General features: G+C 43.6%; 1 protein-coding gene across 1 annotated transcript; it reads left to right on the top strand.

Annotated features, from left to right (window-relative positions):
- Positions 1 to 562: 562 nt before the first annotated feature.
- MEIKIN (meiotic kinetochore factor) lies at positions 563 to 12701 on the top strand. Its single transcript, XM_086470845.1, has 15 exons — positions 563 to 756; positions 2959 to 3133; positions 3473 to 3665; positions 4213 to 4291; positions 4499 to 4577; positions 5570 to 5630; positions 6295 to 6435; positions 6865 to 6984; positions 7221 to 7260; positions 8078 to 8133; positions 8866 to 8960; positions 9293 to 9472; positions 9834 to 9914; positions 11050 to 11173; positions 12655 to 12701. The coding sequence occupies exons 1-15, from the start codon at positions 563 to 565 to the stop codon at positions 12699 to 12701; spliced, it is 1665 nt and encodes a 554-aa protein (XP_086326971.1).
- The last annotated feature ends 396 nt before the right edge of the window (positions 12702 to 13097 follow it).

Genomic DNA, 13097 nt, shown 5'->3' with positions numbered 1-13097 from the left:
GGTATTTGATGCAAATTGTCAGATGCACTAGAGCCAAAGACATGAACGCCAAATGAATAAGAAAGAAAAAATAAAGCCTTGGCCACACCAGGATGATGCAAAATTTGAGAAAAATTGTGTTGTCACACCGATACTTTCAGAACTTGTGAAAAGCTGCATAAATAAACTAAAAGCTCTCTTTAGTACTTTCTTGTGTAATCAGATTTTCCTCTGCAGGTCACTCTCTCTCTCGCCATAATCGTAACGCTGTCGTAAGAGATTAAAACTTGAAAAGAAGACACGCATAATGTGTGAGCGAGGCACAAACCCGCCTCTCTTCAAATCCCAGGAATATTTATTTTGCATTGAGCTTTCTTAAACTGAAATACTTCTTGTGACCACCAAGGAAAAATCCCCAGGGCTGTCCAATAACCAGCTGGGTTTTCCTTCCCTCAGGATAATAAATTACAAAACTAATTTCTAACGTTCGTCTCACTGAAAGAGTTGAGACCAAGCGCTGTTGCACAAACGGCAACGCAAGCTACCCTTCTCTGCAAAGAGCCCTCTTCTTGGTGGCTCCACGATGACGGGTTTTAACGAACCGCCATCAGCTGGGGGTTCGTTCCACAATCAGTTAATGAAACACTGCAGCAACCCCGCCGCAGGGAGCGCGGCTCCGGCCTGCTGTGGCAGGCAGGGCCGGGGCTGCTCAGAGTCGGCCCCCGGGACAGGGCTGTTACTTGGTGTCACACAAGCCCCGTCGCCTCGAGCAGGCAGGTGGGATGAAGCAGTTCTGCACCCTCTCCCTGAAGGCTCACGCTGCAGCCAGCAGCAACATTCTCCGACATTTTAGGCCTTCTCCGACATTTTAAATACGGGAGGTTCTTCCTGGGCCCGGTGCTGTGCCTGTCACCCCACTGGAAGTCTGTCTTCAGTGCTCATATAAGAAAACCAGAATAAATCTTTTCCAGGAAGAGAATATTGCTTAGTTATGTATTTCGTATGTTCTTTGCTCAATATATTGCACAGAGAAAACACCGTCACGCCACAGAAATGGTCCAAGTGTGAGCAGAAACTGTACCAGGCAGTCTTAACCCCACATTGGCAGGAAATACGCAGCATTATTCTGTCCTGAAAGGCACATTTGCAGGTTAAAACGCTTGATGCACATCAGGTGGGAGAGAGACGGTGAGTTGTTTACCGATAAAGTACTATTTTGCAATCTGCCCTCACTGTTAGTAAGTATAGCTTAGCATCAGTCAAGTCCACTGTCCTTTTTGCCATGACTATGAAATTCTTGCACATAATGGAAAATAACTCGACTTAATGTTCTGGAATGAAATTAATTAACTTAGATTATTATTTTTTTTAATTTTATTTTCCATGTGTTAAAAGCACAAACTGGTGATCTATATGTAAATAAACTGCTACAAGATGAATGTAAACGGGGAAAGAATATACTATTTTTGCATGGTAACAGAATACTTAAAGACCTCTCGATGCCTTACAGAACATTGGTAAAAACATTTTATTTGGCGGCAATTCTACCAGCGCACTCTTTGTATCTTTAGTGCACTTTAGTTTTGTCTGTGGGAAAAAAAAAAAAAAAAGATCAGAATTGGATCTTTTTTTCTTCTTGGAATTACCGTTCTTCAGTACTTTGCACATTCAGTGGTTTCTGCACCACCTTTACTCCCGTTAACTGGTGACGCTGAGGCTATGTTTTTCGGAGAAGAAACCTGGATGCTTGTAGTCTGGGAGGGAAGAACTTTTAGATCCCTGGAATTGTTCCACAATAAAATGTTTTCTGAGGCATCTAGAGCCCCTTTAAGCCCTTCACTTCATTTCAGCTTTTCGTTACGTATTTTAGCAAAGTACAAGCAGCGAGGAAATGAGGCATTTTCCTAAGTGTTGCCTATTCTGTTTTCGATGGGAAGTGGAGGAGTTATACATATAACATATACATTTGTGTAAAAAAAACCCAACTTAACTGTAATTAAAGGTTTTTCAGTTTTGGTATATTAGCATGTATATCAAAAAGTCATCTATGGAAACTTTTGTAAAGAATTAAATTGCCACATTTCTCCAAACTGCTCATAAGATTTTCTCGTGGACTGACATCCAATAAAAGCTCTTTTATAAAATCTGTTAAAACTCCAGCACTCTGTCCTCACAATGGGTATGAAGTTGTTCAGAACGCGTGCCTATACAAAATGTGTTGTAAAAAAAAAAAAAAAAAAAAAAAGTAAAATAAAATAATGACCAAAGGAATACTGGAACCTGAGATTGATTTTAGCAATCTTCTATGAAAAAATTGTTGCAAAGTTCTCTGAAGATGCAGCAGTCTTTCTGTAATGGTTTCATTTTTTATTTTAAATCAGTAATAATATAACCAAATGTATATGCTTGTTTAATATGAATTGACAATTGGGAATGCATAGTATTTTTTCAGACTATGTGTCTAAAACAATAAAGTATAAAAGCATTCAGTCTCTATTCCAGTTTCTGCGTGCACTTGCATCTCTCCCTTCACCTGGAAATCCAGTAATGCCAAAGAATTACCGCAAATTTTTCACATTAACGAAGCAACGAGATGCCTCTGCTCTATAAACTGAAGCTGAAACAGGGGGTCTGACCAGTAAAAGGACTATAACACACCACTTCAATGGCAAGATGCAATATTAGCAAACCCAATCTCCCGGTACATCTTCTTGCCAGAACCAGCGGCAGGGAGCAGCAGCACCAGGCCCGCCCCAGCAAAGGCCAGCAGCCGGGGAGCAGGAGCAGGACGGGTTATTCGTGGGCGATGCTACACTTTTAATTTTCCATCAGAAGCAGGTGGCTGCTCTCCGGTTCGAGGCAAACAGCCTTGCCCGAGGCCGCCCGCCATCACCTCCCAGGTGTCTTTGGCCTCAGTCCACCCGAGGGCCCCGGTGGCGGTGGCAGCCCGGGGGCCCGCTGCCCCCTCGCTCCGACCAGGTTCATAACCTCCGGCCAGGCTCGCAGCCGCCCTCAACATTCATTTACACTCGTTGAACACCAAACTCCTCAGGCCAGACGCCTCCTGAGAAGCAACTCCCCCCCTTCCTCCGCCTCCACGGCTGCCCTGCCTCCCCTCAGGGAGTCGCCCGCCGGCGGGCAGCCCCGCAGTGGGGTACGGGCTCCCCACTCTCCCGGCCCAGCAGCGGCCGCCAGCGGGGGGAACATCCCTCCCCTCAGCGGAGCGCCGGCGGGCCGAGCCGCGGGAGAACCGCGACCCCCCGCCCGCCTCAGCGCCGCCGCGCCCGTCCGGCACCGCGGGGCGGCAGCGCCGCCTGCAGCCCGCCCTGGGGGGCGCCGCTCCACGCCGCGCATGCGGGCTGGAGCAGGGGGAGGCTGTTGGCGTTGGCCAAGAGGGGCCGGGCGGCGCCTGAGGGGCCGGTGGGCGTGGCGGGGGGTCGGCGGGTGTCGCGTCCCGGGGGTCTGGGTCCCGCCGGTCTGTTCCCGCCTTTAGGGGGTCGCTGAGGGGACGCAGCGCCGAATGGAGCGGTCCCGCTGGCAGAGCGCTTACCGCGGCGGAAAGGCACCGCGGAAGAAACGCCGCTCGTCCCCGCTGCCCGGGGCGGTCGGCAGCCGGGCCGGTGTGTCCCAGCTGTGCCGGCGGCGCCTCTTCGGGAACGCGGGCCCCCGCGGGCCGCAGCCCGGCGGTAAGCGCTTTGCCTCCTCGCCGGGCCCCGTGGCGCTGGGGTGAAGCCGGGGGGGCCGGGAGGCCGAGTTGCACCGGCGGGCAGGTGGCTGGGGCAGGGCCGGGGGGGCGAGTGGCCGTGTGCGGTGGTGTGTGTGGTACTTGCGGTGTCCCGGCAATTTGAGGAGTGGGTAAGGGTGCTGGTTTCCTTTCAAAACTGATTTAGACTCAGACTACTGTGAACCGAGGTAAAGGTCACTTCCAAGGTAGTTTTTTGGTTGGTTTTTTTTTTTTTTTTTACTTTTTATCAACAGGTTTCTAAAACACCTGAAGTATTTCTTGAGGTCTGTTTTTTTTTTTTTTTTTTTTCTCCTGTTGATACACTGTTGAAAAAAAAACCAGAGTAAAAATAATAAAGCAAATTCAGACTTGACAGTGTGATAATAGGGTTAAAAATTGTTATGGGCATGGAAGAGGGAGAACAGCTAAAGATGCCCTATTAGAAATAAGCATCTAAATTCTAATATTAAAACTAAAATTGCTGAACTGAATGCTTAACTTTTCTCTAGGCCTGGAGAGAAAGTCCAATGTGAAAGCCCTACCAAAAATTAAAGAAAATCTTGAAGTCACCAAAGGGTGCAACCAAAGGTCTGTTAGAACCCATTCAAATACGCCATTAACACTGGTTAATTGTTGATACTGTTTTGCCTGCGATACACAATCTGAATTCTCAGTAAACTGATGTTGGTCAGTCTGTCTCTTGGTACCTTGTAAACATGTTTTGTAGTTTTTGCTGCCTTCCTCTAGAACAGTGTAGCTCTGTGAATTGTGCTTAGCTCTGTTCTTCAATTGCAGCAGTCAAGTGAATGTCAAAGAAACAACGGATTTGGAAAAAAAAGAAGAGAAAACAGAAGAAAACAGCGCAGTACTGAAGGTGAGAATGCTGTCTTGCTTGGGATCCACTAGCAATTTATGGAGAATAAGTCCAAGAAAGGTGACATTCTTTTTCTAATCAAGTAGAATTTCCTGTGAGTTGTGTGTGTGTGCACACCCACGTTATTCAGGCTGAACTTGGTCCTGTATTTTGGTGATGTTTTCCTGTGTCTTTGGCCAGAATAAAAGCTGTTGGAGCTATTGGTAGCATGAGAAGACATCAGTACTAATTATCCTTAACAAGGAAAGGCTGTAGCAAATGTATTGTGTGGAAGATAGCTCATTAGAGGGTGATTCCAGAGAACTGCTCACTTGTATTTCACACACATACCTTCGGCAAGTCACTGTTGCCCTCTTCCTCACGTTGGCAGAACATTTTGAGATGACTGAGCAGAAGTGTTACAGGACAGTTAATACCACAATGGCAAGGAAATTGTTCACCACGTGTGTTTGAACTTAAATCTGCTACAGCAAAGGGCTCAAGTGATATTGCTGTAGTAAAACTGCTTTTCTTTAAAATGTGAGCTCTTACTCGGGGTCCACCAGTGATTTACATTTCCTGCAAATGCTTAGTTTTGTAGAATTGCTACATGCACAACATGGTTATTTGTATTTATAGGAATGGTCTAGGATTCTAAAAGCGAGCAGCATGGACTGGGCCTCAACAAAAAAAAAAATAATCAGAAGGCAGGGGAATTCATGACTCCCCTGCTGTCTTATGCATGACTTCAGTTGCTGTCAGGATGCCCTCACTGGAAGTCTTATCCAGCAAAGATTGTAGGATCAAATGATGGGGTATTCATCATGGTTTTTAGGACTGTAAATCAGATCAGATTTGTTAATGATGCATGAAAAACCCTGGTACAAATTACACTGTGAATAGCAAGTGTGAGTGGTGAAGTACCGGACAGTAAGTTTCTGAGCATTTGCTAATGCATTTCTTTGTCTACATTTAGTTTTCTCAGGTTGTTTCTATTGGTCATTTAATTTTAGGAAACCCTGTTAAACAGCTCTGAAAATAATGAAAGTTTGGAAACTGCTGACATGACTTCAAGTGAGTATAATGTATAAAAATACATTATATTATTAATATGTATTTGTATCTGTATAAAAGTAAATGTAAAATTCATTATATAACTTCAGTTTCGTTTCTATGAAAGAACTGTTGGGCTGTTCTTGTTTTGATGTGTGCTGTTAGAAAGTAAAGGTTTTAAGGCCCCAGGCTGGACTTCAGCCTCTTGCCCCAGCACGTGGCTTGGTTCACGAGCGGACTGTACGCAGCACAGTCGGGATAGAAGACCTGCAAGACCCGAGACAGGCTTGAGCCCGCACGGTCTTGGTTTTATCATGGACAGAACTAGTTGTTGCTATGAGTGTTTCAGTCTATCACACCTGCGTTTTTAAAAGCTCGTGCCTAAATAGTTTGTCCTCCTGAAAACAAACCTGCCTAAGAATTAACCTTACCACAGTTAAATTCTTCAGGTGTTTGTAGCGAGCCTTGGGCAAGGAAGGTGTCTTCTGTTAGCTTATGGTCGTGTAAACTGGGATTTAGGATGTCCCTTGTTTATTTGTTTCTTTAGCTGTATTATGAATCGGTATAAGAAACTGTTGCGGCAATATTTAGCTCATCACAGGAATGAAACTTAGGTAAGGAAATCCTAATGGTTTGAACAAGATGATATGTTTTTTGGTAGCTGCCTTTTTGTCTCTTTTTCTAGGTGCAGGAATGACTCTTCCCACGGGTGTTTCAACCTTTCTCCTAGAGTGTTTAGATGAAGGTTCAACTGAGGATCACAACGCATGTGCTAGTGACAGCCTGAACAGTTTCCCATCCCCTGAAACATTCAGAGATGGCTCAGGTGAGATTGCTGGGTGGTTTTGAACTTTATTTGAAGTAGAAAATGTGGGGAAACTATCGACAACAGAAAGAGTAGTGGCCTCTGTTGGGGTGACTCGCTAGGTCAGATCTTTGCTATAAGCCAACTGGTGCTTAACATGGGATCTGTGTATCTGGTCCTCCGGTCCTGTGTGAATCAGGCCCTGGTGTAATTTGAATCATAGTGTGAATTTAAAGTAGTTTCTGTTGACACAAGCTGGGGGTGATCAACAAATCTGCTTCGATTCAATGTCCTCTCAAACTTTTCTGCGTCAGTTTGAGGCAAGACAATGCTTTGACTTTGCCTTAAAGTTCCTGTCTTGTAAACGTGGTTACTTCCAGTTTGGTCACAAATTTAATAACTCCATGAATTTTAGCCTAAGAAGCTTGCACTGGTATCTTTTATGTCCAGAAAGAAGTAATCTTCATGCTGAGGACTCTGGCAAGTACAAGAACTCTACTCTCCTGGACTCCAGCAAAGCAGTCGCCATAGATAAGATGCCACAGATCTCCAATCTTTCATCAATATTAGGTAATTCTTTTCCACAGCACTTCAGAATGCATACGTAAACACCTTCCACTCTAGCACAAGGAACCTGTATAAAACATGTAATGATCGTTTCATTTAAGGCCTGTCTGCATAACGGGGCACAGCTCCCTGTCAGTGGTCTGTGTTTGCTCCTACTGTCTTGCTGTATAATTTCATGTGCAGTAAAACACTGGTCTGCTTAGCTTTTCCTTTTAAAGTTTAGCTTTTCTGTTTTTTAGAGCCTGTACTGGAGGATTTTAAAGACGAATACACTAGAAGGTAATCTGCAAAGCAGACTTGGATGCACCTAAATGTTGAGGATTTTCTCTTTAGAATGGCATTTAAAAGACAGGCCGGTGTGTGAGTATGACTGAGTAGGAATGAGCCTCTGATCCTGCAAATGATTCTGAGTTTCAGCTACATGTGTCCTCACTAGCTTTGAAATCAGGGCATTAAGTCAGGTAAGAGTTTGTGGGTGATCTGCTGCGACCCTGTTGCCACCCTCCCATTCGGATGCCAGTTTTTCTGTTGACAAGTCCTCTGTGGTATGGTTTTATCGCCACGAAGGGTCTTTTACACTTGGCCTTGTCACAGTGCCGCCTCCAGGTCCTGACATTAAAATCTGAGTAACGTGAGTGTTTTCCTAGGAACAGTAGCACTTCTTTTAACCCACGTGCTGCTGTTTCCAGTCTTACAGGCAGACATTTCCATTCATAACTTGTTTATACCAGCCTTGCAGTGCTACAGAGCTCTACATAATTCAATCTGAGTTTTCTTGTGAACCTAATTTTCCCCTGCATCCTCCTTAAATACGTTCTGTCCTAGTATGTGTCAGTGCCGAGTACTTTAGTGAAGGTCTTCTGTGGGTCTTAAATTGTAAGTGTCTTCAGAATAAGCTGTGTGACTTGATGATAAACTATCAAATAACTGTAAAGTGTGATGAAGTAACTCGGTAACAATACTTTAAAAAATAAGCTGTATCCCTTTTCACTCGGTCTATATTTTCCTATGATTTCCTTACACACTGTTTTTTTGGAACATTAACATTCATTCAGGATAGTTGTTCATGACTTTTTTTTTTCCCTTCCTGTCCTAGAAAGAGACCATCAAGTTGCATTTCTTCAGCATTAAGTGTTTCAACTACCGTGGCAGGTAAAATAAGACCTGAAGCAGTTGTACAAGCTGTGAGACTACGGAATATTCTACCCAAACTTAAATGATGGTGGAATATCAGAAACCAGGCTTCCACTGGGTCATTTTTCCCCCTGGCATGGGCTAAGCTCAGTTGTGAAAGTCTGAATTGAAAATCTTCCCTGTAAATAAGACTTGGTTCTAAATAATGTGTTAGGAGAACAAAAAAAAACCCAGAAACCCAAAGCCTGCGTTATTCCATTTAATCGCCTGTGATGCTCTTACTTAACTTATCCACGAACAGAACTGTTTGTGTCATGCTCTGCACTTGGACTTATTTCGTAGCAGCCTCACAGATACTGTTAGGAGTCCCTCATGTAACTACAGTTCTGAACTGTGACTGATGCAATTCTGGCTGTGGCCCAGGTACCATGTCATTTTCCCCTGCTTAATTTGTGCTGTAATAGCAGCAGAAGTTGCCACTGGCAAAGACTGCTGTGATTATTCAGTTCCTCTGCTCCCGAGGAGACATCAGATTAATAAGCAACTGTGTTTCCTCAAGGAAAGGGGGAGGAATAAAGCAGCCCTGTTGGCAGGGAGAGGGAGATGAGGATTCTGTTGAGGGGAGGAAGTGTGTTTACATGGGTGGCTTTGGAATGATCCCTCTCTGAAAACCATCCTTTAAGGCATGGGTTGGAGAGTAGTTGTGGTCTTTGTCTCAAAGTTAATTAATTTGTTGGAAATTTATCACAGGAAAAAAAGTCTGTAAAATTACATCTGCAAGAGAGAACACTCCAGCCCTAAAAACTGGTATGCGCTGTTCTTCACCGTTAGGACCGGAAAGAAAGGTGAAAGATCCTTAATGAATCAGCCAGGTTGTAACACAGATGACATGCTCCTTCCTTGTGTAGGTGGAAGACTCCACCTAGAAGTGCAGCAGTTGCCTTGAAAGAGGGGCCTGCAGACAGTGGCAGAGATGAAGCTGTAGCTTGCCTCTACCTCTGGATAGCAGCAGTAGTCCTGGGTGCCCCCGAAACTCACTGTTTTTCAGGCTGACTATGTCAGTGATACTGAGGCAGTTGTGTAGAGCTCAAGTATGACAGTGGGACTCTTTGTTAGTGCTTACCAGACGACAGAGATTCACTTTATAACACAAAAATGTAATTATTTCACCCTTTAGCCTGACAATCAAAATGCTAAACCAAGGAGGCTGAAGGGTAAGAAAAAACAAAGAAATCCTGATACTGTAGAAGAAGGTGCGTCTTCGTTCCGTCAGGTTGGTGCCCCGGGAAACACTTCAGCCACATCGGTGGCGTGCCCAGCAGCGGTCCTACCACCCAAACAGACAGGTGCCGTGGTGGTGAGTATTCCCATTCTGCCCTGCTGATTAGCAAAGGCATAAAATTGAGAGTTTTGAATTGTGACAAAAGATAGAATTAAATATGAGAAGTGGTAGAAAGTGCTTTATCCCCTGGTTGCGAAGGGGACCTGAAATGTGTGTGTTCTGTGCTGCAGGAAACTGGTTCTTTGTCTTAATTTTGGAGAGCGTAAGGCCAAAAAAACCCTGAATGATGGGAATTAAGGGCTTAAGCCCGAAGAACTGTTAGTAGTTCTAAATGGAGTTGTTATAAATAGTATTGTGTGCTAGGGGAATACTGTAGGGCTAATAATAAAGAGCAAAGAATTTAAAACTGATACTGAATTCTTCTGGTTTTGTTTAGCAAATGAGTTCCAGCGTGCTGATCATGGAGGAATATAAAGCCTTACAACGTCTTGGTTATGCTCAGCCTGCAGAGCTGGATGTGAGTGTCTATCCTGGTGCTTTTTAATTATTAAAACCAAACAAATCATTCTTCCTGGCACAGTGCAATCCTGGCTGTACTTGCGCTACAGTACAAACTGCACAACAAAGTTCACGTTAAATCCTGTGAGCTGGACAGTTCAACTGCACAAAACCCCTGGAGGGATCTAGTTTGTGCTTTTACAACAGCTTCTAATGCAAACCCAACACCTTTTAGCCTTACTTGCATTACCCCTTTGATACAAACTTGATATTTAAATGCTGGTTTGATGCTTTCTCAGTGAAGGTAGGACCGTGCTACCACTTCCCTCTATGGAAATAGAAGTGACGCCTCTGTCGCTTTCCTGCCATTGCTCCCCACCGAATCAACAAACTAAAATTTTTTTGAAAAAGGGAAACTGTTACGCTAGAAAGACTGCTTAATTTTGCACCAGATTATTTGGCAGGAACACATCCTGGGCTTCCCTAGTGTTGTTGCAAGCATATGTGAGTTCATGGATACTAGATTAACCGATAGAGAACATCAGGGTCTTGTTGGAGGCTGAAGACAGGAATCACTGGAGTCCTGAATCATATTTTTGAAGCAATAGAACATCTTTTGCATGAGCCAAGAAGTTTTAGCCAATTAGTGTTGTTGTCTGTTATTTAATTGGGCAGTTATTGCTGTCTGTTTTGTATTTTGATGGAGCTGTAGCTTAGTTTGTCACCAGTGTGCAAAGCCTCACCTGCAGAAGACCTACTCCTGAATACCACACGTCCATATGTAAATTCAGAAGAAATTGTTCTGGCATCTCTGAGCTCAGAAAAAGAAATGATTCCTCAAAGTCCAGAAGAAAAGAATATTTTTAAGGTTCTAATGTTATTTCAGTCTTTAAATCCAGTTTTGGCATGCTAGTGTGTAGTGTGGGGTATATTTAAGCCTTACAGTATGACAAACAGGTGAAGAGAGCATTTAGGACTCGAAGCTTTGTTGCCCTTTCTGATGGCATACTAAGTGTACGCAGGTAGTCTTGAATGTTTTCTGATGACAGCCCTTGAAATCTGTACGTCATCTCTTAAGTTCCCTAGAAGAAAGCTAGAAGAATATTCCTGCAATGGAAATAGTTGTGTGAATGAGATGTCATTGATCTTTTCAGCCTCTCTGTGGCAAACAAGAAATCTGCTCCATTGTCAGGACTTCACCATGCCAGAATCCTGCCGGGCCGCGCCGAATTCCCGCTAACACGAAAGCGTTCTCCTTTCCTAAAGGAGTACCTGAAGGTAACAGACTGTAGAATTGGGTCCCTGTGTGGATGGTGACTGGCGATTTGAGTGTTTAAAGATTGGGTTTTGGGGTTTTTTAAGTCTGAATGTGTGGAAAAATCACAAGGCTAAAGAGTGAAAGATGCTGAAAACTTCAAATTTCTGACTTAACAGTGTTCTTGTGCAACAGAACTTCTCCCCTAACAAACTCCACTCATGTTTTCTCCTCCAAGGATCTCTGGCATAGGAGCTCCTACCATCTAGCCGCTTCATTGGCTAGATCGTTAGGGCCAGAAGGTGCGACTAGGTAACTCCAGGAATACCCACACTTCTTCCCGTTACTCCTAAACACAACTTTGAGCTTCACTGCTACCAGCTTGTTTAGTAAATTATTGTGTAATGAAATTAGGAGGAATATGTCTGACTTTAGCTTTCAGCGTTGGCGTGGTTTATATCTTGTGCAGCTAAACTGACGTCTTTAGCAGCCAATGTGTTGTTTTGTTGTCCCGTCCCCCCTGTCCGTCCCCGTCCCGTTCCCCCCCCCCCCCCCCCCAAAAGTAGTTCCAGTAATAGGGGATGTTTTTCTTAATCAGTTTCTCTCTAAAGGTTTCTGTTCTCTTTCTCCTGAGACGCTTAACATAGGGGAAGGTCCTTTCTTCACTTCCTAGATTTTTGTTAAACAAAATTGAGAACTGTGTACAAAACTATCTCATCGCTACCATAGAGGTAGAATCTCCTCCCTTTCCATCTCTTGAAGTTTCTCAGTGTGCCACTGGATGGCATATGTCTTCCGAAGTTTAAAGTAGTTCTTTACACGCAACTGCAAGTTGTATTTGTTGCTTAGGCTGTTTTCATGCAGAGATACTGTGTAAGCATAACAGCTTTCAAAAATACTGAATAGACACAAACTTTCAATGGAATTGCAGTCTCTTAGGTCCAAATACTCTGCTACTTTATTGCAGATTGAGTTACAGCATTTAGAATGCAGGGAAATGTTTTAAATGTGTGTGTGTATTAATTAATGACAATCATCTGATGCTTCTGTACAGATCAAAGAACAAGGACGTTAAGTCATGTGCCCAGGAGAACTGTGGTAATACAGACCATAGGTTGTACTTGGTAGGCAAGTGGATCTGGGAAATCAGCAAGCGGCGTGGTCAGAACAAAAGTTTGGGTTTGTCACTGCTTTTCTAGAGGAGCCTGGGAATCAAGAATTAAAACTGCCTAAAGGTGGTGGGGGTTTTTTTGTGCTGGATGTGTTTTAATTTCTGCTCAAGGAGTCTTTCAGATGATGCTCTTTTCCTTAGGAATGTACGTACACTCACAACTACTGTTCTCTTGTCTGGCAATTGACCTGCAAGATTCAGATTCCTCCAAACAAGCGATAGCATAGATACCTGTTGAACAGCCAAACAGCTTGTTAGATCAACAAGTTTGCTTTTACACTTCAGAGTGTGCCACTTTACTGATAGTATTTAACTTGCCACTTTTTTCCCCAGATACTATTACGAGTACCAAAAATTGGATCTACTGTAAACACAGATGAGATTTCTGGGTTTCTGCAGGAGTCAACAGAAGAAATAACTGTCTTGCTACTGTGGCAGGGAGGTGAAACAGAACTACTAACCAGTAAATAGTGGCCGTATTTTTTTTGGCATATACATTGTTTGGAATTTAGTATAATGTTTTGCAGAAAGGTTGTAAAGACTTTACTCAGGTACCTAATATTAAATTTTGTATGTGCACCTAGATCTTATTCTGGGCATTGTTCTGTGAGGATTCCATAAAGATGATTCTTTGGTTCATTTAGATTTTTTTAAAAAACCAGCAAATCTAATTGCTTTAATGGAATTATTTTTGGCTCTTGCTCTGTCGAGATTTCTAATTGCTCTAGTAGCAGTAGCATCCAAAGATGTGACCTCTGCTTGGGTTAACAAGTGTT

The sequence above is a fragment of the Leptosomus discolor genome, chromosome 10 (assembly GCF_034619465.1).
Source record: "Leptosomus discolor isolate bLepDis1 chromosome 10, bLepDis1.hap2, whole genome shotgun sequence".
NCBI classification, from domain to species: Eukaryota; Metazoa; Chordata; class Aves; order Leptosomiformes; family Leptosomidae; genus Leptosomus; species Leptosomus discolor.
The sequence above is the reverse complement of the archived record's forward strand: the minus strand, read 5'-3'. Positions and strand labels throughout refer to the sequence as shown.